The following is a 23,080-nucleotide window of genomic DNA, read 5'->3' as shown; positions in this document are numbered from 1 at the left end:
AAGACATAGCTCTCTGGCATATTTATTACCAGTATATTTCCCAACTTGGCATATGCTCTTTAGTGACTACACTTTATGATATAATAAATTCAAAAATTTTATTCAATCTATTTAAGCAATCTTCTTTTGTGATCGCTTTTATTATTTAAAGAAATCCTCCCACCAAAGACTAGATAATCATTCGTTTCTTTCTAAAAGATTCTAGTTTGCATGTCTGGAAGCTTAAAGTATTGTTGCTATCTTAAATAAAATTTAGAGAAGTTGAGGGGCACCTTCCTGGCTCAGTCAGTAGAGCGTGTGACTCTTGATCTTGGGTCCTGAGTTTGAGCCCCATCTTGGGTGTAGAAAAGTTGAAATGGAGCATTTCTGTCATGAAGGCATACTGCTGTGATGTAGAGTGTTCTCTGCATTTATATGATTGCATAATTAGAATTTAAGGATTTATAACTAAAAGCTATTTTGTATAATTTAAAATTATTTTGAAACTATGGGTATTTTTGCACATTGTTTTTTCCCCCAAATAGTAACAGAATTTCAGGAATTAGGTCCTGTTTAGCCAAACTGTAGAAAGAGCCCAAATGTCCATTGACTGATGAATGGATAAAGAAGATGTGGTATACACACACACACACACACACACACACACACACACACACACACAGAGAGAGAGAGAGAGGAATATTACTCAGCCATCAAAAAGAATGAAATCTTGCCATTTGCAATGATGTGGATGGAGCTAGAGTGTATTATGCTAAATGAAATAAGTCACTCAGAGAAAGACAAATACCATATGGTTTCACTCGTGGAATTTAAGAAACAAAAGGGATGAACATATGGGAAGGGGAAGAAAAGAGAGAGAGGAGGGGCACCTAAGTGGTTCAGCTGGTTAAGTGTCTGACTCTTGATCTTGGCTCAGGTGGTGATCTCATGCTTCATGAGATCAAGCCCCACATTGGGTTCTGCACTGATGATGCAGAGCCTATTTAGGATTCTTTCTTTCCCTCTCTCTGCCCCTCCCCCACTCACGCTCTCTGTCTCTTTCTCAAAAATAAATAAACTTTAAAAAAAGACAGAGAGAGAAAAGCAAACCCTAAGAGAGTCTTTTTCTTTTTTTAACATTTATTTATTTTTGAGAGACACAGAGAGCACAAGTGGGGGAGGGGCAGAGAGAGAAGGAGACATAGCATCCAAAGCAGGCTCCAGGCTCCTGGCTGTCAGCACAGAGCCTGATGGGGGTCTTGAACCCATGAACTGGGAGATCACAACCTGAGCCGAAGTTGGATGCTTAACCGACTGAATCACCAAGGCTCCCCTAGAGATTCTTAATGATAGAGAACAAACTGAGGGTTGATGGAGGGACTTGGGTGGGGGATGAGTTAGTTGGGTGATGGGTATTAAGGGGGGGCACTTGTTATGATGAGCCTTGGGTGTTGTATATAAGTGATGAATCACTAAATTCTACTCCTGAAACCTACTGTAATTTAACTACCTAGAATTTAAATAAAAATTTGAAAAGAAAAAAAAAGAATTAGATTCTTTTGTGAAAATTACTATTATGTGTTTGAGAGATAAAGCAATTTCAAGACATAATGCTAAATTCCTTTGATTTTTATTAAAAAAATTTTTTTAACATTTATTTATTTTTGAGAGACAGAGGCAGAGTATGAGCAGGGGAGGGGCAGAGAGAGAGAGAGGGAGACACAGAATTTGAAGTAGGCTGTAGGCTACGAGCTGTCAGCACAGAGCCCGCCATGGGGCCCGACCTCACAAACCATGAGATCATGACCTGAGCCCAAGTCGGACGCTCAACCAACTGAGCCACCCAAGTGCCCCAAATTCCTTTGATTTTTAAAAAAATACACAGTATGCATAATTAATGACAGATGCCATGTTGGATGCACTCAATGAGCTAGGTATTGGGATTTACTCTTTTAGAAAAATAACCTGGACACAATCAAATGGTTTATTCCTGTGTACCCCACACTGCTTCCAAGCCATTCTATAAAACAATACAGGAATGTTAAGAATTCATATAGCTTTATTTAAAGAACCAAAAATTCTTGTTATCTGATCAAATGAGTCATAAGGCTGTTTAAATTCCATTGATTAAATGGTAACCATGAGTCATCACATTCTTGGAAGCCTTGAAGAATCTTCTAGGAAAGCACACCTAACTTTAGTGCAGTTTGCTCGGGTTTGCAAATGTTGTATTTTGCACTTGTCAATGATTAAATAACTCTTAAGTGCGTGTATTAAGTGCATTTATATTTATCTATAGTAAAGCACTCGAACTTGCTAGACATGGAATCCTTTCTCCCCATCTTCTCTTCCCCCACCCTCAGAGGGTACTTCAATGAATGGAAGCTAAAAAATAGAAAACAAGACTGGAGGGGCGCCTGGGTGGCGCAGTCAGCTAAGTGTGCGACTTCAGCTCAGGTCACGATCTCACAGTTCGTGGGTTCGAGCCCTGCGTCGGGCTCTGTGCTGACAGCTCAGAGCAGAGCCTGGAGCCTGTTTCAGATTCTGTGTCTCCCTCTCTCTCTGACCCTCCCCCGTTCATGCTCTATCTCTCTCTGTCTCAAAAATAAATAAACATTAAAAAAAAAAAAAAAAGAAAGAAGGAAAACAAGACTGGAGGCACCTGAGGTCCAACTGAGTGTACAACAAGCTTATTTATAGGGTTGGCCTGGACTGAGATAAAATAAAGTTAGCTTCAGTTACAAAAGTGTTGTTGCTCCCTGTCTCCAGACACTCTTCCTCTTGGATTTGGAGGAAGAAAAGAGACCTTTAAAACAAAACATACAGAAAAAGCCTGTTTCTGCTTGCAAAATTCAGTATATCTTTTTCTCCTACCTAGCTAAAAAGGACCATTTTTTAAACTTTTTTTTTACCGTGGTAAAATATACATAGCATAAAATTTGCCACTTTATTTAAGTATACAATTCGGTGGCATTAAGTACTTTTACACTATTGTGCAACCATCTCCACTCTCCATCTCCAGAACTTTTCTGTCCTCCCAAATGGAAGTTCTGTACTCCATGAACAGTGAGTCCCCATGACTCCCTTCTTCCCACCCCCTGGTAACCACCCTTCTACTCTCTTGTCTCTATAAATTCACCTAGGTGCCCCAGACGAGTGGAATCACACAATATCTGTTCTTTTGTGGCTGATTTCACTTAGCATGAGGTCTTCAAGGTTCATGCATGTTGTAGCGTGTGACGGGATTTCCTTTTTATGGCTGAATATTACTCCATTGTTTGCATATATCACATTTTGTTTGTCCATTCATCCTTTGATGGACACTTGGCTTGTTTCCACCTTTTGACTATTGTGAATAACGCTGCTGTGAACACTGGTGTACCCAGTCAAGTAACATTTAAATTGCGGTGGAACCCTGCTTCTTCCTCCCCTTTCCCCTCCTCCGTGGCCCTGTTCCCGTCCAGGTCTGAATCCGTCAGCGTTGGGACAGTAGCCACAGCAGCTGCAAGGGTTGATGTAGAGAGAATTTTTTTTTTTTAAACCCCTTTTACCTTTACCCTTTCTTCCTTGGCTGGACTTTGTCCGCCCAGGTTTATTTATAAACCACGGAAGCTCATTAACAGGACCAAGCACTTCAGCGAGCCACCTTTTCCACCTTTCTTATTGCAGGAGGGCCCTCTGAAGGGATAAGGCTGTGGGACATGGCTGAGAATAAAGGCAAGACAGACTCCATCAGGATGAGTATGCAGGGATGCCGGACCAACAACGGGTTTGTCCAGAACGAAGACATCCTGGAGAAGGACCTGGACCCAGGCAGCCGGCTGGACGGCGCCGTGGCCGTCCTTGGCCCTGTGGAGCCCGACCTGAAGGACGTCAGGCCCTATGCGGGCATGCCCAAGGAGGTGCTGTTACAGTTCTCAGGCCAGGCCCGCTACCGGCTGCCCCGGGAGGTGCTTTTCTGGCTCACCGTGGCTTCGGTGTTCGTGCTCATCGGGGCTACCATAGCCATCATCGCCGTCTCTCCAGAGTGTCTCGACTGGTGGCAGGCGGGGCCCATGTACCAGATCTACCCGAGATCTTTCAAGGACAGTGACACGGATGGGAACGGAGACCTAAAAGGTGGGTTCGGGAGTGGGGATTAGGGCGGGGCCGGGATGCAGCCGGTTTACGGCTCTCGATCCTCAAAACCCAACTGTGCCTGGCTTGGGCGCTAAGCATATTCCGCTGTGACTGGTCACGCCGAGCTTCTCCTTGTTTATGATATTCGAAAAGCCGTTCAGCACAACCTGGCAGTTCTCGGCACGATGTAAGGCTCCTCGCTGCATGCCTTTGAGCCCCCAGTGAGTTGTTTCATTTATTGCCCACTACGTATATATGCCTAGTTCATCGATTCTGACTTCGTATGTGGAACTCATTTCCTCCTCAAATGCTTCCTGCTTCTGTGCACCTTCTAGATGGTTGTCTCAGAGTGACAACTTAGAACTGCTTTCCCAGGGTGTGTCGGGGCTAGTTTGGTAACCTAGCTGAGTTTCTTATTAGTAAATAAAGCATACATTATGTTTTTAGAAAAAAATTAAGTGATATCTTTACAAGGTATAGGCTGAGTCTTTAAAGTTTAAATCCTGAGAAATGAAGGGAAGGAAAAAAGGTATTAGCAGAGTGTTGGGCGTTACCTGAGCCAAAGTCAGACGCTTAACCGACTGAGCCACCCAGGCACCCCCCCAAAACTATTTTTTTTAACTTCCGCCAATAATTTCTGAGTCAAGTGTAGAGCATCCTTATACTTTGTTGCTTAAATCAGGACACTTTTAAAAGTAAAATTTTGCCAGACAGCACATGTAAACTGGAGCTGTCCTGGACAACTTGGTTGATACGGTCGCTCTAGTTCAGGTAACGATAAGAAACAAACAAGGTAATTTTTGATAATACTTAGTTTGAAAAAAAAATAAAAGAAAATGATCTAATAGAGTATGGGAACTGGGGATGAGCTTAATCTAATGTTAAATGTTTATTTATTTTGAGAGAGAGAGAGAGAGAGAGCACATGCACACAGCAGGGGAGGGCCAGGGAGAGATGGAGAGAGAGAAGCCCAAGCAGGCTCCACCCTCAGCACAGAGACAGACTCGGGCGCTCAGTCTCACAACTGGAAGATCATGACCTGAGCCGAAATCAAGAGTCCATTGCTTAACCGACTGAGCCACCCAGGTGCCCCAGAGTTTAATCTAACTTTAAAATCTAACTTTCAAAAAGGATCTTGAAATCTCTAACTTACCTTAATAATTAATGAAAGGCTATGTGATGGGGCACCTGGCTGGCTCCACCTGTTAAGCGTCCGGCTCTCGGTTTCTGTTCAGGCCATGATCTCAGGGTTTCGTGGGTTTGAGCCCCACATGGGCCTCTGCACTGGCAGCATGGAGCCTGCTTGGGATTCTCTGTCTCCCTCCCTCTCTCTCTCTCTCTCTCTCTCTCTGTCTCTCTGCCCCTCCCCTACTTGCACGGTCTCTTTCTCTCTCAAAAATAAATAAACTTTAAAATCTTTTTGAAGATTACTTTAAAATAATTAATAAAAGGCTTTTCTTTTTCATGCTTGATATCTTTTTTTGTATCTTCCTGTGTCCTCACTAATTGAAATATTGGGATGCCTGGGTGGCTCAGTTGGTTAAGTGTCTGACTCTTGATCTCAGCTCAGGTCATGATCCCAGTGCTGTAGATTTGAGCCCTGCGTCGGGCTCCATGCTGACTGTGTAGAGCCTGCTGGGGATTCTCTCTCCCCCTCTCTCCACCCCTCCCCTGCTTGAACTCTCTCTCAAAATAAATTAATAAACTTTTAAAAAAATAAATGGGGGCACCTGGGTGGCTCAGTCGGTTAAGTGTCCGACTTCGGCTCAGGTCATGATCTCATAGCTCGTGAGTTCGAGCCCTGCGTCGGGCTCTGTGCTGACAACTCAGAGCCCGGAGCCTGCTTCGGATTCTGTGTCTCCCTCTCTCTCTCTCTGTCCCTCTCCCACTTGTGCTCTGTCTCTCTCTCAACAATAAATACATGTTAAAAAAATTTTTTTAAGTATTAAAAAATTAATAAAAATTAATAAAAAATTAATTGAAATATTATCTGTCCTTCAAGGTGCAGTTGAAACTCTTTCTGCATTAATCTTTTTTTTTTTTTTTTCATTAGAGAGTGAGAGAACAAGCAGGGGAGAGGGGCAGAGGAAGAGAGGATTCTGTCTCTTCCACTCAGCATGGAGCCCAACGCAGGGCTCGATCCCAAGACCCTGAGATCATGAGTTGAGCTGAAATCAAGAGTCAGATGCTCAACCTACTGAGCCACCCAGGTGCCCCTATATTAATCTTTATTTAAGCTTTCAGTCAGAGCATCTACTCCCCTCCCCAGAGCTCATGGGACTTTGGACTGTTTACAGTCCCCTCTGATACCGCCTTGTAACCTATCCTGGTGACTTCCCTTCCACCACCCCTCATCCCTGTGTGGCCTTAGCACCTGCTCCCTTTATGTAGTAAATGCTTAGCAAAAGTGATGTTTTGACAAAATAGAGCTAAAATCCCTAAACCCAAATAGACTCCCCACTTCCTGGCCCTCCCATTGTAATCTCCTTCTAGATACATCCCAAATTCCCCTACACAGGACCATGTCTCATCAGCTCCTATGTTTGCCTTTTCTAGTAACTTTGCCTTGAGGGACTAGTTATTTCCTTTAATCAATAGGTATTTGTCCTTGAGGTTGAGGGGATTTGCTTGTTACTATCTGAAGGAACCACTGCAGGTTTCAGTTTGTTTTTGGTGATTGCCTTCTGTCCCCTGGAGTGGGGGCCTGGGATCCCTTGTTTACTTTGTATCTGCCCAGCCCCTTTGTTTTTACCATCCTGTTCCTTTCCTTATTCTTAAGATGTCTTGTATTGTTCTGATTGAAATCAAAATCCTTTTGTTGGTGGTGAATAGTCTGTGAGGTCTCACAGACACCCATATGGAGGAACTGAGGTACAAAGGGGACAAAAACAAGCATCCTATAATCGGGGAAGAGCCCTAATGCCAGGAGTCAGGAGACTTTGTGCTTTGGTCTCAGTGACCTCCAGCCTGCTGTGGGACCTGTGACAGGCTCTGATTGTAGGAAGCCATATAGGGGTCCCACCCAAAGTTACTGGAGATTGAAGTTACTACACTCAAGTCTGATCTGCAGTTAGGACTCTGAACTGGGACCGCACACACACAAATACACACTATCTGCTAATTATCCCACAAGGTTCCAAGTACACGGAGTTTCATTCCTGTGTCTCTTCTCGGCCAAATCTAGAATTCTCTTCTGTGTAAATGATTGGCTTCAGCATTGTCCAAAGGGTATAGAACGTGAACCACGTAGATAATTGTGAATTCTTTAAGGAGCCACATTAAAACAAGTACAAAAGAAACAGATGAGAAATTCATTTTAATAATAATTTAATTTTAGGGGCACCTGGCTGGCTCAGGCAATAGAGCATGTGACTCTTGATCTTGGAGTTATAAGTTCAAGCCCCATGTTGGGCGTAGAGGTTACTTAAAAATAAAATCTTTAAAAAAATGTAATTTTAATTTAGAATCAATTTTAATAATATTCATTTAAAGTATTTTGTTTAAGCCAACATATCAACATATCATCAACATAAAATATTACTGAGATATTTTACATTATTACATTCTTACACAAATTTTTTTTTAATGTTTATTTATTTTTGTTAGAGAGAGAGAGACAGAGCATGAGTGGGGGAGGGCAGGGAGAGAGGGAGACACAGAATCTGGAGCAGGCTCCAGGCTCTGAACTGTCAGCTCAGAGCCCAATGCAGGGCTCGAACCCACGAACTGTGAGATCATGACCTGAGCTATAGTTGGACAGTCAACTGACCGAGCCACCAAGGGGCCCCTACATTATCATATTCTTAAGAATCCAGTGTGTGTTTTGCATGTACAGCACATCTCAATAGACGAGTCACATTGCAAGTGCTCAATGGCCACGTGTACAAATGGCTGTCATACTGGAGAGCGTAGCTTAGACCGTGTGTTACTCTTCTTTGTCCCTTGGCACTTAGTCCAGCCCCTGGCTTAGATTAGGTGTTCAAAAACCATGTGTAGGATAAATTAGCAATACTGTAGCCTTGATTTTAAATATAATCTATGAACAAGGCACAGACAGATGTTAACGTTTTCCATTTATGTTAAAGGTCAAAGGTTATTGCTAAAAGACCATTTGATGCTACTGGTAGAACTAGACTTTTCTATTTGAATTTCATCAAATTCAACAGAATTCTGAGTATTTCTGTTTCAATATACATATTTCAATTTTAGCCATATTGGTTTTGTTTTTAATCCTTCGATCAAAAAGTCAAACTTTATTTCTCATGGCCTTGACTTTTTTCTTCAGGCATTCAAGAGAAACTGGACTACATCACAACTTTAAATATAAAAACTATTTGGATTACTTCATTTTATAAGTCATCCCTTAAAGATTTCCGACATGGTGTTGAAGATTTCCGAGAAATCGATCCTATTTTTGGAACAATGAAAGATTTTGAGAATCTGGTTGCAGCCATACATGATAAAGGTAAACTGAGTGGTAGGTGGGTGTGTGTGGGGGGGTGGGGGGGTGGGGGTGGGGTTGAGAAAAGCATTCTCCAATTGCTTACTTAAAGCATTTTTTTCCGGGGCGCCTGGGTGGCACAGTCAGTTGGGCGTCCGACTTCAGCCAGGTCACGATCTCACGGTCCGTGAGTTCGAGCCCCGCGTCAGGCTCTGGGCTGATGGCTCGGAGCCTGGAGCCTGTTTCCGATTCTGTGTCTCCCTCTCTCTCTGCCCCTCCCCCGTTCATGTTCTGTCTCTCTCTGCCCCAAAAATAAATAAACGTTGAAAAAAAAAATTAAAAAAAAATAAAATAAAATAAAGCATTTTTTTCCTTAACAGACCTGTATTTGTCTAATATAATCTCTTCCTAACATTTGAAATATTTTCACTCATTAGGTTTAAAATTAATAATTGATTTCATACCAAACCACACCAGTGATAAACATGCTTGGTTTCAACTGAGTCGGACCCGGACAGGGAAATATACTGATTATTACATCTGGCATGACTGTACCCGTGAAAATGGCATAACCGTACCACCCAACAACTGGGTAAGTACCAACTTGTCTGATTTACAGAGAGAAAATGGGCAGATCTTCGGTGATTAAACTGGTTATCTATAAAGTCCTTTTAAGGAAAAAAGTGAATGGGTATAGTTTTGGGGGAGGGGGAAATTTCCCAAATAAATAGAAATAACCTACCCAAGGCTTGTAATCATTTGGATTTGGACTTTTTATTCCATTGTGGAACTGATGTGTTTTAGCACCTTAAAGCCTGTACTTTCTGTTATTAGCTCCTTCCTCCCTTACTTCCCATGCCGTCAGACTTGGACTCCATGTCCTATTAGGTCAGTACCGGTCTTGCTGACTCCTCCGTCTTTCCGACTCCAGACTCCAGACTCCTATGTCTTTCTGACTGTGTGACTCCCCTGTCCAGTAAAACCCCAGCCATAAATGAGCCTGACCGTCCACTTTCTCTTCGCCTGAACTTTGGTGTCTGTGCCTTCAGAGACATCACACATCCATTGTCCTCACCTGAACTGAGGCATCCAGTCTTGGAATTTTACCATCCAGGCCCTCTCTCTTCCTCAAACACCCTTCTTGCCATCTCTGCCTCTTACCATGCTCAGCGGCAAGCTCTGCTTCGAAGGGTGAGCAGAAGTCATCAAACCTGCCGACTCCTATACCCACCTCTTCCTACTCACCTTTTTTTACGGCAGAGACCGGGTCTGTCTTGTCTGGGGTTACCAGACTTATCAGTAAAAATCCAGGAAGCCCAGTGAAATCTGAATTTGCATAGTTTCTGAGTATAAGGTATTTCATGGGGCATACTTACACTAAAAATGATGCACTGTGTATCTGAAATTCAGATTTAATCGTATGTTTTGTATTTTATCTGGCAACTCTGCCCCTGTCCTGGGCTGGTCTCCCCACCTGCTCTGGTTCATGTCTGTCCTGCTTTCTGCAGAACTGTTTACCCTGGATCCTCTGGATCTCTACCCTCCAGTCCCTCCTCCTCTCTTCCTGACCTTCTCCAGAAACACTTAAAGAGGCTGACTCCTGGGCATCAACTTTTAGATCAACCAAGGGCACTCAATATCAACACGTATCAATGCTGACTGTGTGATCTTCTCCCCGCCAACCTCTTGTACCCCAGGTTTCGTGAATAGTACTAGTATGCAGCCTGGTGAGCGGGTTATCAGCAATCCTGGCAGTTTTAGCTCCTTAATTTTTCTTTTCCCCAATCCCGCACACTCGTTAAAATGATTACGATATTAACAAGCATTTACTAAGTGCATACTATGTGCCGGGCTCTGTGCTAAGTGTGTTATATTCATTCCTTCATTTAATCTGCCCTGCAAGCCTATGAGTTTTAATTCCTGTGTTGCAGATCAGCAGTGTTAAACACCTTGCCCTCCGTCACACAGCCAGTAAATGAAAGGGCTAATGATGGCACCGTCCCACCATACAGTCTACTTTTAAAAATTGCTGCCCATACTTCCAACCATATCATCTCTTGCCTACAGGCCTGTAACAGCCTCCAGTTTCTCCATCCTTCCATCTGTTCTCCACTATAGCCAACATTATTGGCTTTTGGGGTTTGTTTGTTTTTGTTTTTTTAGTAGTTGATACATGGATACCTGGGTGGTCAGTTGGTTAAGTGTCCGACTCTTGATTTCGTCTCAGGTCATGATCATACAGTTTGTGAGTGAGTTCTGCATCGGGCTCCGTGCTGACAGCACAGAAGCTGCTGGGGATTCTGTCTCTATCCCTCTCTACCCCTCCCTCACAGGCACTTCTGTCTCTCTCTCTCTCTTTCTCAAAATAAATAAACTTAAAAAATAGTTGATACATACCAAAATATATGTAATATATGATAGATGTATAAAACATCTTGTGGCATAACCATACAATGGAATACTACTCAGCCATAAAAGGAATGAACTATTGATAACAGGCAACACCATGGATGAATCTCAAAAGAACTATACCGGTGAAAGAAGCCAGACAGAAGGGTACATATTATTCCACTTAACATGAAATTCTAGAAAATGGAAACTCATCTGTAGTGACAGGAAGCCGATTAGTTGTTTAGGGATGGGAAGGAGATGGGGAGGAGTGGAAGATGGGGTCAGGGGGTCCCAAAGGATGGATATATTCACTATTTTGATCATGGTGAGAAGTTCACATACATATACACATGTTGAAACTGATCAGATCGTACACACAATACGTGCAGTTTATTGTGTTCATTTATACGTGAATAAAACTGTTAGAAAATATAGGTAATATGTATCTAAGTAATAATATAGTGAACATCAATGAGCCCATCCCCAAATTAAGAATTGAACATTACCAACGCTGCTGAAAATGCCTGCAGGTTCCTCCCTGTCCCTCCCCACGCCTCCTCTTAGGGGTGACCACTGCCTCACATTTGGGGGTTTTCCAAGTCCTTGCTTTGTGTTTTTCCTATGCTGCATATGCTGCATATTTTTAAAAGATTTATTATTTAGTTTCTCCTGTTTTGGACTCTATGATAAATGTCCTGGTGCATGTAAATCTCCTGTAACTAGCTTTTTCACTGTTTTTAATGTTCATCTATGTAGAGTCCGGTAGCTGTGGTTTATACATTTTCTTTCTTTTTTTTTAACGTTTATTTCTGAGAGAGAGAGAGAGAGAGAGAGAGAGAGAGAGTGTGTGCATGAGCGGGGGAGGGGCAGAGAGAGAGGGAGGAGACAGAGGATCGGAAGCAGGCTCTGTACTGTCAGTGCAAAGCCTCATGCAAGGCTTGAACTCACGAACTGTGGTCCCGAGCCAAAGACTGATTGAGCCAACCAGGTGCCCCTATACTTTTTCACTGTTATGTAACCATTGTATAAATATTCCATGATTTACTTATCCACTCTTCCACTGATGGGCAATTGGACTGTTTCCAGGGGTTTATTTTATTTTATTTTTACTATTATTAACGATGCCATGGTAACATTCTCATTAGTCTCTTTGTCCCGGGGTGCATGTACAAGAGCTTCTGAAAGGCAAATGGCTAGGGGTGAAATTTCTGGGTGCACGAGACTGCATGCTGACCTCTGCAAGATAATACCAAACTGATTGTCAAAGTGGTTGTACCAGTTTATATCCCCTCCAGCAGTATAAAACATACATATTCTCCTTAACTTACTGGTACTGCCGGACTTAATAATTTTTTACCAAGTGAACCTAAATTGGTGTCACCTTGAGGTCTTCATTTTCCATTTATCTAGTTGCGAATGAAGATTTATCTGGTTACTAATGATGTTGAACATTTATTCGTACATTTCATTCACTTGAGCTTCCATTTTGGTGAAACACCTGTTTATGGATGGTTTCTTTCCTCAGTTTTCTTTTGGGTTGTTTGTGCCTTTGAAATTGATTGGTGGGGTTCTTTTTGTATTCTGGATACCCATCTTTTCTTGGTCGCATAGACTGTAAATATCCTGGTTTGTGTCAGGGCCGGCGATGAGGGTGTGTTTCCTTGAAAGGCGGCAGCTGCCACTTAGCTCCACCCACTTGTTTTAGTGGCAATTTGGACCCACCATGACTGGGTCTTCCAGTTAAAAAGAAAAGGATTTGTGCAAAATCCCCAAGTTTGTAAATGTCGTCCAGATGTTTTCTTTTGCATGAAATGAACAAAAGCCCAAGCTAGAGCCCTGAGGAACCGCCCCATTGAAGGAACCAAGCTGACTTAAAAGCAGCAGCGAGAGAGGCAGGAAAGTCCTCCAGGAGAGTCACGCTTTGGAGTCACATTTGTGAGCATTCCTAGAAAGAGGAAATCAGTGCCAGGTGCTTGAAGCTGCTAGATATCTTTTATTCCTGAGGGCTAGAGGGTTTTGATTTTTATTATTTTATTTTATTTTATTATTGTTTTTTTTTTTAAGAAGAGTTTTAGGTGGATGATTCTACTAATTTTCTGAGGATACAGTTTAAATATCCACTCTGTGGATTCAAACTCCAAGACCAATGGAATGTATCTTTCTCCCCAGTTGACCATCATTTGCATTTTTTTCACAAACAGGAGTCCAGAGCCTGGATAGAAGGTTCAGGAAAATATGTTAGAAATGTCTGCTCTTTAGGTTCTTTCTGGGACTCGACAGCTCCACTCCCATCGCCCCCCCCCCCCCCAGGCCCATGCATCACTGCCACCCACCTGCACCCTCACCACCAGCTGCTGTGGGCCCAAGTGGGGAGCAGTTTCCTTTGGTCTTGGTTTCCAGTGACCCCTCACCCCAGGCGCATACTTGCCCTTCCAGACAAGGCTGACTTCCCACCTTGCTGCAGCCTGCTCCTGCTGCGTCCCCACACTCAGCCGTGGGACATTGCTGACTGGGCTCTTGGTTTGGGCGTCCCTTCTGCTTCCCCACTCTTCCCTCTAAGAGCTTCCCGCTAAGGGGCCTGGGAGGGCTCCCCTGGCCTTAAAAGGGGCTCAAGCCCCATCTCATTCTGATCTGCCCCACTCCATAGCCCCGGCAGCAGCAGATGGGGAGGGGCGCTCAGCTCCAAGATGCCCCCAGCCGACCTGTGCCTCAGTAGGTGTGGCTCACACCTAGTCTTCTTCCTTCCCACCTTGCCTAGTCCTTGCTCAAGGTCAGATGGTCCCATTTGGGGCACAAGAGGGAAGGCAGGAGGGGTCTGAGCCCCCTACCCTCTGTAAATGGGCTCCAGCCCACCTCACCGCCACCCTGGAATCTATTGCAGTGAGGGAAATTATCCAGGAGGCCCAGGTTCCCTGTGGCAGCCACCTCAGGTGGGCCGCAGCCACTGCCCCACCCCATCCGCTTCCACCCTAGGCCTTGGTTTCCCCTTGCCTCACACGGGGCACTAATAACAAGGAACTAGCCTTGCTCACTCCCACCCTTCCGATCCTCCCTACCCCCCAAGGTTCTGGTTCCATCTTTCCTCTGTTCACAAACTACCTCTGGACAGTGTGTTGTTTTGTTCAATGTTTCCATTCTTAGACACACGTCATCGCTGCCATGACCACCACATGCTCGTCCTCACTGCTTCCTGCTGTTCTGCCCGCATCCCCCTCCTCCAAGATGCTCTTAGGGGAAGGGGCCTGGGGCAGAGCAGGCTGGGTTACCGACCACCCCAGTCCCAGGGAAAGTGGGATGCTGTGGCAGAGCGAGGCGGGGGGACCTGTATTAACCATTGAGGGTGTAGGGGCCACCTCCTCCCCATTCTGCCAGGGAAGAGGTAGCCATTATTTGTCCCAGCCTGGTCCTCCCTCCCCCAATCTGGTTTCCGGTTTGTAGTTATTGAATAAAAAAAATATCCTGTTCCGGAGAAAACAAAATGTCCGCTCCTTAAATTGGCCTCATTCTACATTTGAGAGCATTGGTTTGCTATTGCGGTTGTTAGGAACAGCTTCTACTAGGCAAATATACCCCAGCTACATCTGTGCGGCATTCGTGGGTGACATTTTAAGGAATGAATTTATCCAGTGCTCTCCCTAGAAGGAAAATTCTGAGGATTTGCGCACCCCGCCTGCACCGGGCCAGGGATGGCAATCATCGTTTCTTTTTGGGCAATGCCATTACATGGATGCTAAGAAGGTGAAATGCTATTTTCTGTTTGCTAGCTAAGCGTGTACGGAAACTCCAGTTGGCACTTTGACGAAGTACGAAACCAATGTTACTTTCACCAGTTTACGAGAGAACAACCTGATTTAAATTTCCACAATCCTGATGTTCAAGAGGAAATAAAAGTGAGTACAGATACCCCCACAGACTTCTCCATCGCATGGGTGTAGAAATGGGTACCCGATACACTTTGTGTTGAACAGTAATTGTTGACTTCGGCTCAGGTCATGATCTCGCGGTCCGTGAGTTCGAGCCCCGCGTTGGGCTCTGGGCTGACCGCTCAGAGCCTGGAGCCTGTTTCCGATTCTGTGTCTCCCTCTCTCTCTGCCCCTCCCCTGCTCATGCTCTGTCTCTCTCTGTCTCAAAAATAAATAAACGTTAAAAAAAAATAAAAAACAACAACAACAACCAAGTAATACAATTAAACTCTGGGATTATGGAGCCTGAGGCAAATATTAGACCCTCAGACATGCTGGTCGTTCCTTCCTCACACAACGGACGGGGGAGGGAGGCAGGAATACCTTGGTAACTTAGCCCTGAGGTACCCCTCTGCCTGTGATGACGAGAGGATGCAGTGAGGTGCGCCAGAGTGTGGGCTCTAGATCTGAGCCTGCCTCTGGACCCAGCGCCACTGCTGCTACCGTGGGCTTCTGGGTGAGATATTTGGCTTTCCGTGTCTCTGACCCCTCGTCTGTGAAACACGGTCGAAGGCGGTATTTGTCTCACGGGCTGTCTGGAACATTGCGGGACATGACCCGTGCACGGCCTTCTGTATCCAGGTCGTGTTCTAAGCACTGGAAATGCAGCCGCGAATCAAACCTACTCTCAAGGCGTTGTCTGCAAACCGAGGGGAGGGCACACAGTTACCAACTAAACGTGTAACGTGTCGGGTGGTCCCTGAGGGTAAGGGACGTCAGAGTGCCAGGCACAAGTTGGTTTGGGGCCATCCCTCCGTGGAGGTCCTGTTTGGACAAAGACCTGAAGTTTGAAAGGGAGCCCCGTGGATGTTTGGGGGAAGAAGGTTCCAGGCGGGAGGAAGAGCCAGTGCAGAGACCTCGAGGTGAGAGCGTGCTTCGTGTGTTTCAGGAATGACGTGGAGGCTGGTGCATCCAGTGACCGGAGGGAGCAAATGGAAATGCAGGACACCAGCTAAATTTTCATTTCAGATAAACAACGAGAAAGATGGTATTTGGGACCCGCTTCTGCTAAAACATTACTCGCGGCGCATCTGAAATGAAAACTTAGCGGGGTGTCCTGTGTTTTATCTGGCAAGCCTGCCAGTGCATAGGAGTGACACGAGAGGGAGGGTTAGGGGCTGAGATCCAAGAAGTGGAGACGAGGGGCGGATCCCACGGGGCCACGAAGGCTGCTGTAAGGGATTCCTGCTGAGCTGCTGAAGATCCCTCCGTGGCCCCTCATAGGAGGCTTCCTGTCGGCGGTCACCACACAGTGGTGGTTCCAATACCCAACACGACAGACATCAGCTGTGGTGTTGCTGCTGCTGCTGCTGTGGTGGTAGTGGGCAGGGATTCAGGTTAGTGGGGGAGTGCTCTGAGGTCTAACCCTAACCCTAACCCTAACCCTAACCCGAACAGAACAGAGAGCTGTGGGTCCCTTTCTATAGCTCGTACCCTGTCAGCTGAAGGGTGAGGGTGCAGGTGGCCACGCTGGAGCCACTGAGGGCGCCCACAACCCTTAAGTTTGTTCTTGTTTTTTTTTTTTCTTTCCTTTTATGTTTATTTACTTTTGAGAGAGAGAGAGAGAGAGAGAGAGAGGCAGAGAGAGAAGGAGACAGAGGATCTGACTTGGGCTCTGCGCGGATAGCAGTAAGCCCGATGCAGGGGCTTGAACTCACAAACTGTGAGATGATGACCTGAGCTGAAGTCGGATGCCTAACCACGAGCCCCCCTGGGCGCCCCTCTTGTTTTTAAGTACTACCTCTAGGGAGATATAATTCACATAAACATAAAATGCACCCCTTCGAGTGTATAATTCAGTGGTTTTAGTCTCTTCACAGAGTCGTAAAGCTATCACCACTGATTTCACAACATTTTGTTCACCCCCTAAAGAAGCCCTATATCTATTAGCAGATACTCTCTGTGCCTACCCCCCCGCCCGCCATTGCCGGCAACCGCTAATCTACTTTTTGTCTCTGTGGATACGCCTGTTCTAGACATTTCATATAAACAAAGTCGTACAAGATCTACCTATATGTCTACGATATGTGTCTGTATTTATAATCTACATTTAATAAGTTGAGAAACTGCCCAGCTCTATTCCAAATCAGCTGCACCATGTTTAGTCCCGGTAGCAATGTGTGAGGGTCCCGATTTCCCCACATCCTTCCTTGCCAGCACTTGTTACTGTCTGTATTCTTGAGTACCATCATCCTAGTGGGTGTGTAGTGACATCTCACTGGGGTTCCGATTTACGTTTCCCTGATGGCTAATGACGTTCAGCATCTTCGCATGCACTTATGTAGTTTATTTTTATATCTTTGCTGGAGAAATGTCTGTTCACATCCTTTGCCCATTTTAAAATTGTGTTATTCGTCTTTCTGTTGTTGGTTTTAAGATTCTTTTGAAGTTTATTTATTTTGAAAGAGCGTGAGCAGGGGAGGGACAGAGAGACAGAGGGAGAGAGAATCCTAAGCAGGCTCCGCACTGTCCAGAGCAGAGCCCTACCTGGGGCTTGAACCCACAAACTGCAAGATCATGACCTGAGCCAGAGTCGGATGCTCAACTGACTAGGCCACCCAGATGCCCTGGTTGTAAAAAAATTTGTATAGGGGTGCCTGGGTGACTCAGTTGGTTAAATGTCTGACTCTTGATTTTGGCTGACAGGGAGGAGCCTGCTTGGAATGCTCTCTCTCTCTGCCCTTCCCCCGCTCTCTCTCTCTCTTTCTCTCTCTTTCAAAGTAAATAAAATAAACTTTAAAAAAGAATTTTAGGGGCGCCTGGGTGGCGCAGTCGGTTAAGCGTCCGACTTCAGCCAGGTCACGATCTCGCGGTCCGTGGGTTCGAGCCCCGCGTCGGGCTCTGGGCTGATGGCTCAGAGCCTGGAGCCTGTTTCCGATTCTGTGTCTCCCTCTCTCTCTGCCCCTCCCCCGTTCATGCTCTGTCTCTCTCTGTCCGAAAAATAAATAAACGTTGAAAAATAAATAAATAAAAAAGAATTTTATATGTATTCTGGATACATGATTTGCTCTTTTCTCCCATGCTGTGGGGTGTCTTCTTGCTTTCTTGTTGGAGTCCTTTGAAGCACAAGTTTTAAATTGTCCAATTTATCTGTTTTTTTCCTTTTGTTGTTTGTACTTTAGTGTCATTTAAAAACCATTGCCTAACCCAAGGTCATGAAGATTTTTTATGTTTTCTTTTCCTAGTTTTATAGTTGTAGCTCTTACATTTTAGGTATCTGATCCACTTTTTAAATTACCTCTTATATATGGCATGAGGGGGTCCAACTTAATTCTTTGGCATGTGGCTATCCAGTTATTCCCACAACATGTGTTTTAAAAAAAAGTTATTCTTTCCCCATTGAACTGTTTTGGAACCCTTTTGAAAATCAACTGGCCATAAATGTCAGGATTTATTTCTAGACTCAATTCTTCTCTATTGATCTGTAGGTCTGTTCTTGTGCCAATACCACAGTGTCTGGATTAGTCTAGCTTTATGGGAACTTTCAAAACTGGGTCGTGTGAGTCCTACAATTTTGTTCTTCTCTTTCAAGATTGTTTGGCTATTTTGGGTCCTTGTATTCCTTTCTTTCTTTTGGCGATCAATTATTATTATTATTTATTGGAGTATAGTTGACATATGATGTTATATTAGTTTTAGGTGTACAACATAGTGATTTGACAATTCCGTATATTACTCAGCGCTGCCCACAGTAAGTGCAGTCGCCATCCGTCACCATACAACAATGTCAAGAATATTATTGACTGTATTCCCATCGCTGTACTTTTCAATCTCCATGACTTGTTCTGCAACTGAATGTTTGTACCTATTAATCCCCTTTATCTCTTGTGCCCATCTCTCCACCGACCTCCCCTCTGGCAGCCACCAGTTTATTCTCTGTATTGAAAAGACTGTTGTTTGTTTTTGTTTTGTTCTTTAGATTCCACAGATAAGTGAAATCATATGGTATTTGTCTTTCTCTGTTTGACTTATTTCACTTAGCATAATCCCCTCTGGGTCCATCCATACCGATGTAAATGGCCAGGTCTCATTCTTTTTATGGCTGAGTAATATTCCGTTGTGTGTGTGTGTGTGTGTGTGTGTGTGTGTGTGTACAGACCACATCTTCTTTACCCATTCATCTGTGAATGGACACCTGGACTGCTTCCATAGCTTGGCTATTGTAAATAATGCTGCACTAAACATGGGGGTGCATGTATCTTTTTGAGTTAGTACTTTTGTTTTCTTTGGGTAAATATCCAGGAGTGGAGTTACTGGATCATATTCTTTCCATATGAGTTTCCATATGATCAGCTTGTCAATTTCTGCAAGCAGCCTGCTCCTGGGATTTGAATAGGGATTGCATTGAATGCGGGCATCAGTGTGGGGCAGCATTGCCACTCTAACAATATTAAATCTTCTGAACCAGGAACACATGATGTCTTTCCACTTGTTTAGGTCTTTAATTTCCTTCAACATTGTTTTGCGTTTTCAGTGTGCAAGTCTTGCATTTTGTTGCTGTTGCTGTGAAATATATTCCTGTAGACTCCTTACTTCTACGGCTGTTTTTACTACACATGTTTAATGTTTCCCAGAATTTAGATGAATTTAGACGATCTGTTCCAGAAGTAGGCACCTTGTCAGTGCAGCCTTGTCTCTTTGAGGTTGGGGAGGGGGGGGGGTGGGGCAAAGAAGGTTAGTTTTAACCTTCTTTGCTGGAGGGTGGACACTGCCTTCCTTCACCAAAGATCATTTACACACCCCCACCTGTACCTTTCCCTGCCCCACCCCGCCCCCACACACTTTTGGGCATTTACTTTGTGCCAAGTGCCTTACCTGGATCATCTCGTTTATGCTCTGACCAAGCCTTATTTAGGAGACTGCAGGATCATTTTACAGAGAAGGAAACTGAGGGTGAAAGAGGTGAAGTCACCCACCTGGGGCGGATTGATCCAGAGCAGGATTCAAACCCAGAGTCCATCCTCTTACCCACACCCCCACTTCTGACTTGAGGCAAACCCGTTTCTGTCTCTGTGCTTCACTTTTCCTACACAGTTTTTCAAGGGGTGTCAGTTGGAAATTCATAAATGTGGCAGGGCGCCTGGCTGGCTCAGTCGGTTGAGCGTCCGACTTCGGCTCGGGTCATGGTCTCGCAGTTTGAGAATTGGAGCCCCGCGTCCCGCTCTGTGCTGACAGCTCAGAGCCTGGAGCCTGCCTTGGATTCTGTGTCTCCCTCTCTTTCTGCCCCTCCCCTGCTCACATTCTATCTGTCTGTCTGTTTCTCTCTGTATCTCAAAAATAAATAATAAACATTAAGAAAAGAAAAAAAGTAGAAATTCATAAATGTGAGTATAATCCAGTTGGTTTATCAGGCAGTGGATTTCTCCAGGCTCCTTGTGACAATAGCGATGGATTGTCTGGAGATGTTTAGACAAGTGTGATCAATTTTGTCCAAAGGTGCCAGCCAATACATTAATTATTTTTTGACTGTTCCGGCCGTTCCCTTGCAGGCATCCAAGTAGTGGAACAAGAGCCTTATTTACTAGTCTCAACAGAATGAGATTCCCCTTGGGATGAATCGTTAACTGCCTCCAGTTGAAGGTTAGACATTTTTGTAAGGCTGGTATAGAAGATTTGCTTCTAGAACTAACTAAGAAAGGCCAAGAAGCTGCAAGGAAAGGCTCTTTGCTGCTGAAGAGGGACTTTTCACACGAAGGGGACTTTCCAACACCCTCCTACCCCCCAGCAGCACTTATCTCTGCAGCAGAGCTAAGCAGGTTAATTATTTGCAACCCAGCGAGTTTGTGGTGGGGAGGCATTCGGAATGATTCCTGCTTGCATACCAGCTTGCACTCATGGCGACTTCTTGCTTCTGGCTCCCATCAGATTTCAGATTATCTGCACAGTGGGAGGCAAGCGGGGGGCACACAGCACACAGCACCCTCGTCTCTCCTCTCTGTATCCTCCTTGCACAGGCCTTCAGGGGACTTGGCTCTGCCCTGAACCTCTCGGGGCTTGAGTGTGTTTACCTCGTGAAGTCTAGAAGCCTTCTTAGGAGAAGGTGGAGGCTTACGTTTGTATGGCATTTTGGACGTTTCCAGCCACTTCGGTTTTTACTTGCGATCACGTCTCTTCTTTGCCAAATGAGCGAACAGAAGTCCAGAGAGCTGGGTTAGTAGCAGAGCAGGGAAGAGACTCCACACAGCCCAGCCCTCTGCCTGAACGGTGTCAGGACCCCGAGCCCGCCATGTGGAAATGTTGAGTGCTGGAGTGTGGGATCCTAGGGAGTTAGTATGTTCATGGCCACTGGGGACAGGGAGCCCAGGTACCCCACCTCCACCCACCCCACCCCACCCCCCACCCCGCCCCGGCTTAAATGTCAGCTCTGCTCTGCTCCTACTGAGCACGGCGTTGGTGGTGAGGCGGTGAGGATTTGAGTTTACAAGGTCTCAGGGAAATCATTTTCCATTTGCATTTTGGAAATCAGTGACTGTGGAGAAGGGGCTTGAGTGGGGCAGGTCTGGAGGCAGAGGGGCCAGGGGAGAGGATGGGTCAGTCATCAGGGAAGAAATGCCAGGGGCTTCGGAGCAGTGAGGTGGCACGGGGTTGCAGGGGTATCATCAGGTTAGAGAGGAGTCTGGCGTGACTCTCAGATTTCGGATTTGAATGCAGACTGGCGGTGGTGCCATTTCCTGAGATGGGAGACAAAAGATGAGGGGGTGGGGCATGTCTTAATCATGGAGAGTTTGACGTCTGAGACGTCAAAGTATTCAATGGAGACTCGGATATAAGGACATGGAGCTTGGGGGACATGTCTGGCTTAGAGATAAAACTCTGGGATTTGTGGGCATGCGGACAAGGCCTACAGAGGTCAGGCAGGTAGTGTCAGTGAGAGCGCCAGGCTGGCCAAGATGGACAAGGGGGTCACTTGCAACTGAGCTTGAGGTGATTGTTGGCATGTGGGAATAGGGGCCAGGAGTTGGCAGATCTTCCAATCGAAAGAATAAAATAAAATAAAGCAGAGCAAATGGGTAAGGGAGCCAGAGGGTTCCAATTCTGGTGCCACCACTTACTAACTCTGTGACTGTGATCAAGTTACCTCATCTCCCTGTGCCTCAGTTCCCTCGTTGGTAAAAGAGGAACAATAATGACACATACATCGTAGGGGTGATTGGGGATTAAGTGGTTTAACCTCTCTGTATGGCATTTAGGATAGGGTGTTCCTTGTTATTTAAATGCTTGTTAAATAATAAATGGGTAGATAAATGAGTCAATACAATGTTGTGAAATGAAATGAACAGGGCGTGTAAGAGCCCCTCAAAGTGCTAATATTTAACTTTTCTTTATTTTTGAGACAGAGCGAGAGCATGAGTGGGGGAGGGGCAGAGAGAGAGGGAGACACAGAATCCGAAGCAGGCTCCAGGCTCCGAGCGGTCAGCACAGAACCCGATGCGGGGCTCGAACTCACAAACCATGAGATCATGACCTGAGCTGAAGTCAGACACTCAACCGACTGAGCCAGGCTCCCCCCAAAGTGCTAATATTTAAAGGACTGCGGAGTAGACAGAGAAAAGTGGCAAACGAGGAGTAGGTATCCGGGAGCTAAGGGATAGGAGTATTTCTAGAAGGCGCGTTTAGTCAGCAGGGACAAACACTGCAGAGAGATCAGGTAATATAAACACCCAAGTGTGAATTGACTCTAGCAGCAATACCTTATTTAGTCCCTACAGAAACTCTGCCAGGCGGGTGTAATTTTATGGATGAGGAAACCAAGGTCAGTAAGGCCATGCAGATGCCCTAACGCACGCAGCTGGATGCAAAGTGGGGAGCTGGGAAGGGCGCTCGGATGGGTCAGAATCCTGAGCCCGTGATCCTTCCTCCATGCCCTGCTCCTGAAGGAGTTAGCCAAGAGTTTCACCAAGATTTCTGAACAGCAGTAGGGTCGATTTTCTTTCCTTTGCTTAAAAGCAGAGAATATAGTTTTCTCTCTGTACTTCTAAAATATCCTATAGTTTGTTACTCCTCTTTGAGATGGGCTGAACCTGGGGTTTATGTCACTTTCAAGACGATGTCTTACAGATCGTCACCTGTAAGAGCAGAGTTTTTCTATTTCGCAAACTAAGCTTTTTAGGTAAATGGCCCAGTAACTTTAGTCATCTCAAAAGAAAAGTTTTGCCTCTAGGTTTCGTGAATCTGGATATGAGACTAC

General features: G+C 45.1%; 1 protein-coding gene across 1 annotated transcript in view; it reads left to right on the top strand.

Annotated features, from left to right (window-relative positions):
* Nucleotides 1-3,593: 3,593 nt before the first annotated feature.
* SLC3A1 (solute carrier family 3 member 1) overlaps nt 3,594-23,080 on the top strand; it is a 36,779-nt gene continuing 17,292 nt past the window's right edge. Inside the window, exons 1-4 of the mRNA XM_040453871.1 lie at nt 3,594-4,098; nt 8,384-8,563; nt 8,977-9,131; nt 14,695-14,820. Coding sequence (XP_040309805.1) covers nt 3,681-4,098; nt 8,384-8,563; nt 8,977-9,131; nt 14,695-14,820 — 879 coding nt within the window. The 5' untranslated portion in view covers nt 3,594-3,680. The remainder of the gene's footprint in view (nt 4,099-8,383; nt 8,564-8,976; nt 9,132-14,694; nt 14,821-23,080) is intronic.

This window comes from Herpailurus yagouaroundi, unplaced genomic scaffold, assembly GCF_014898765.1.
Source record: "Herpailurus yagouaroundi ecotype Mexico unplaced genomic scaffold, PumYag 210, whole genome shotgun sequence".
Lineage (NCBI taxonomy): Eukaryota > Metazoa > Chordata > Mammalia > Carnivora > Felidae > Herpailurus > Herpailurus yagouaroundi.
The sequence above is the reverse complement of the archived record's forward strand: the minus strand, read 5'-3'. Positions and strand labels throughout refer to the sequence as shown.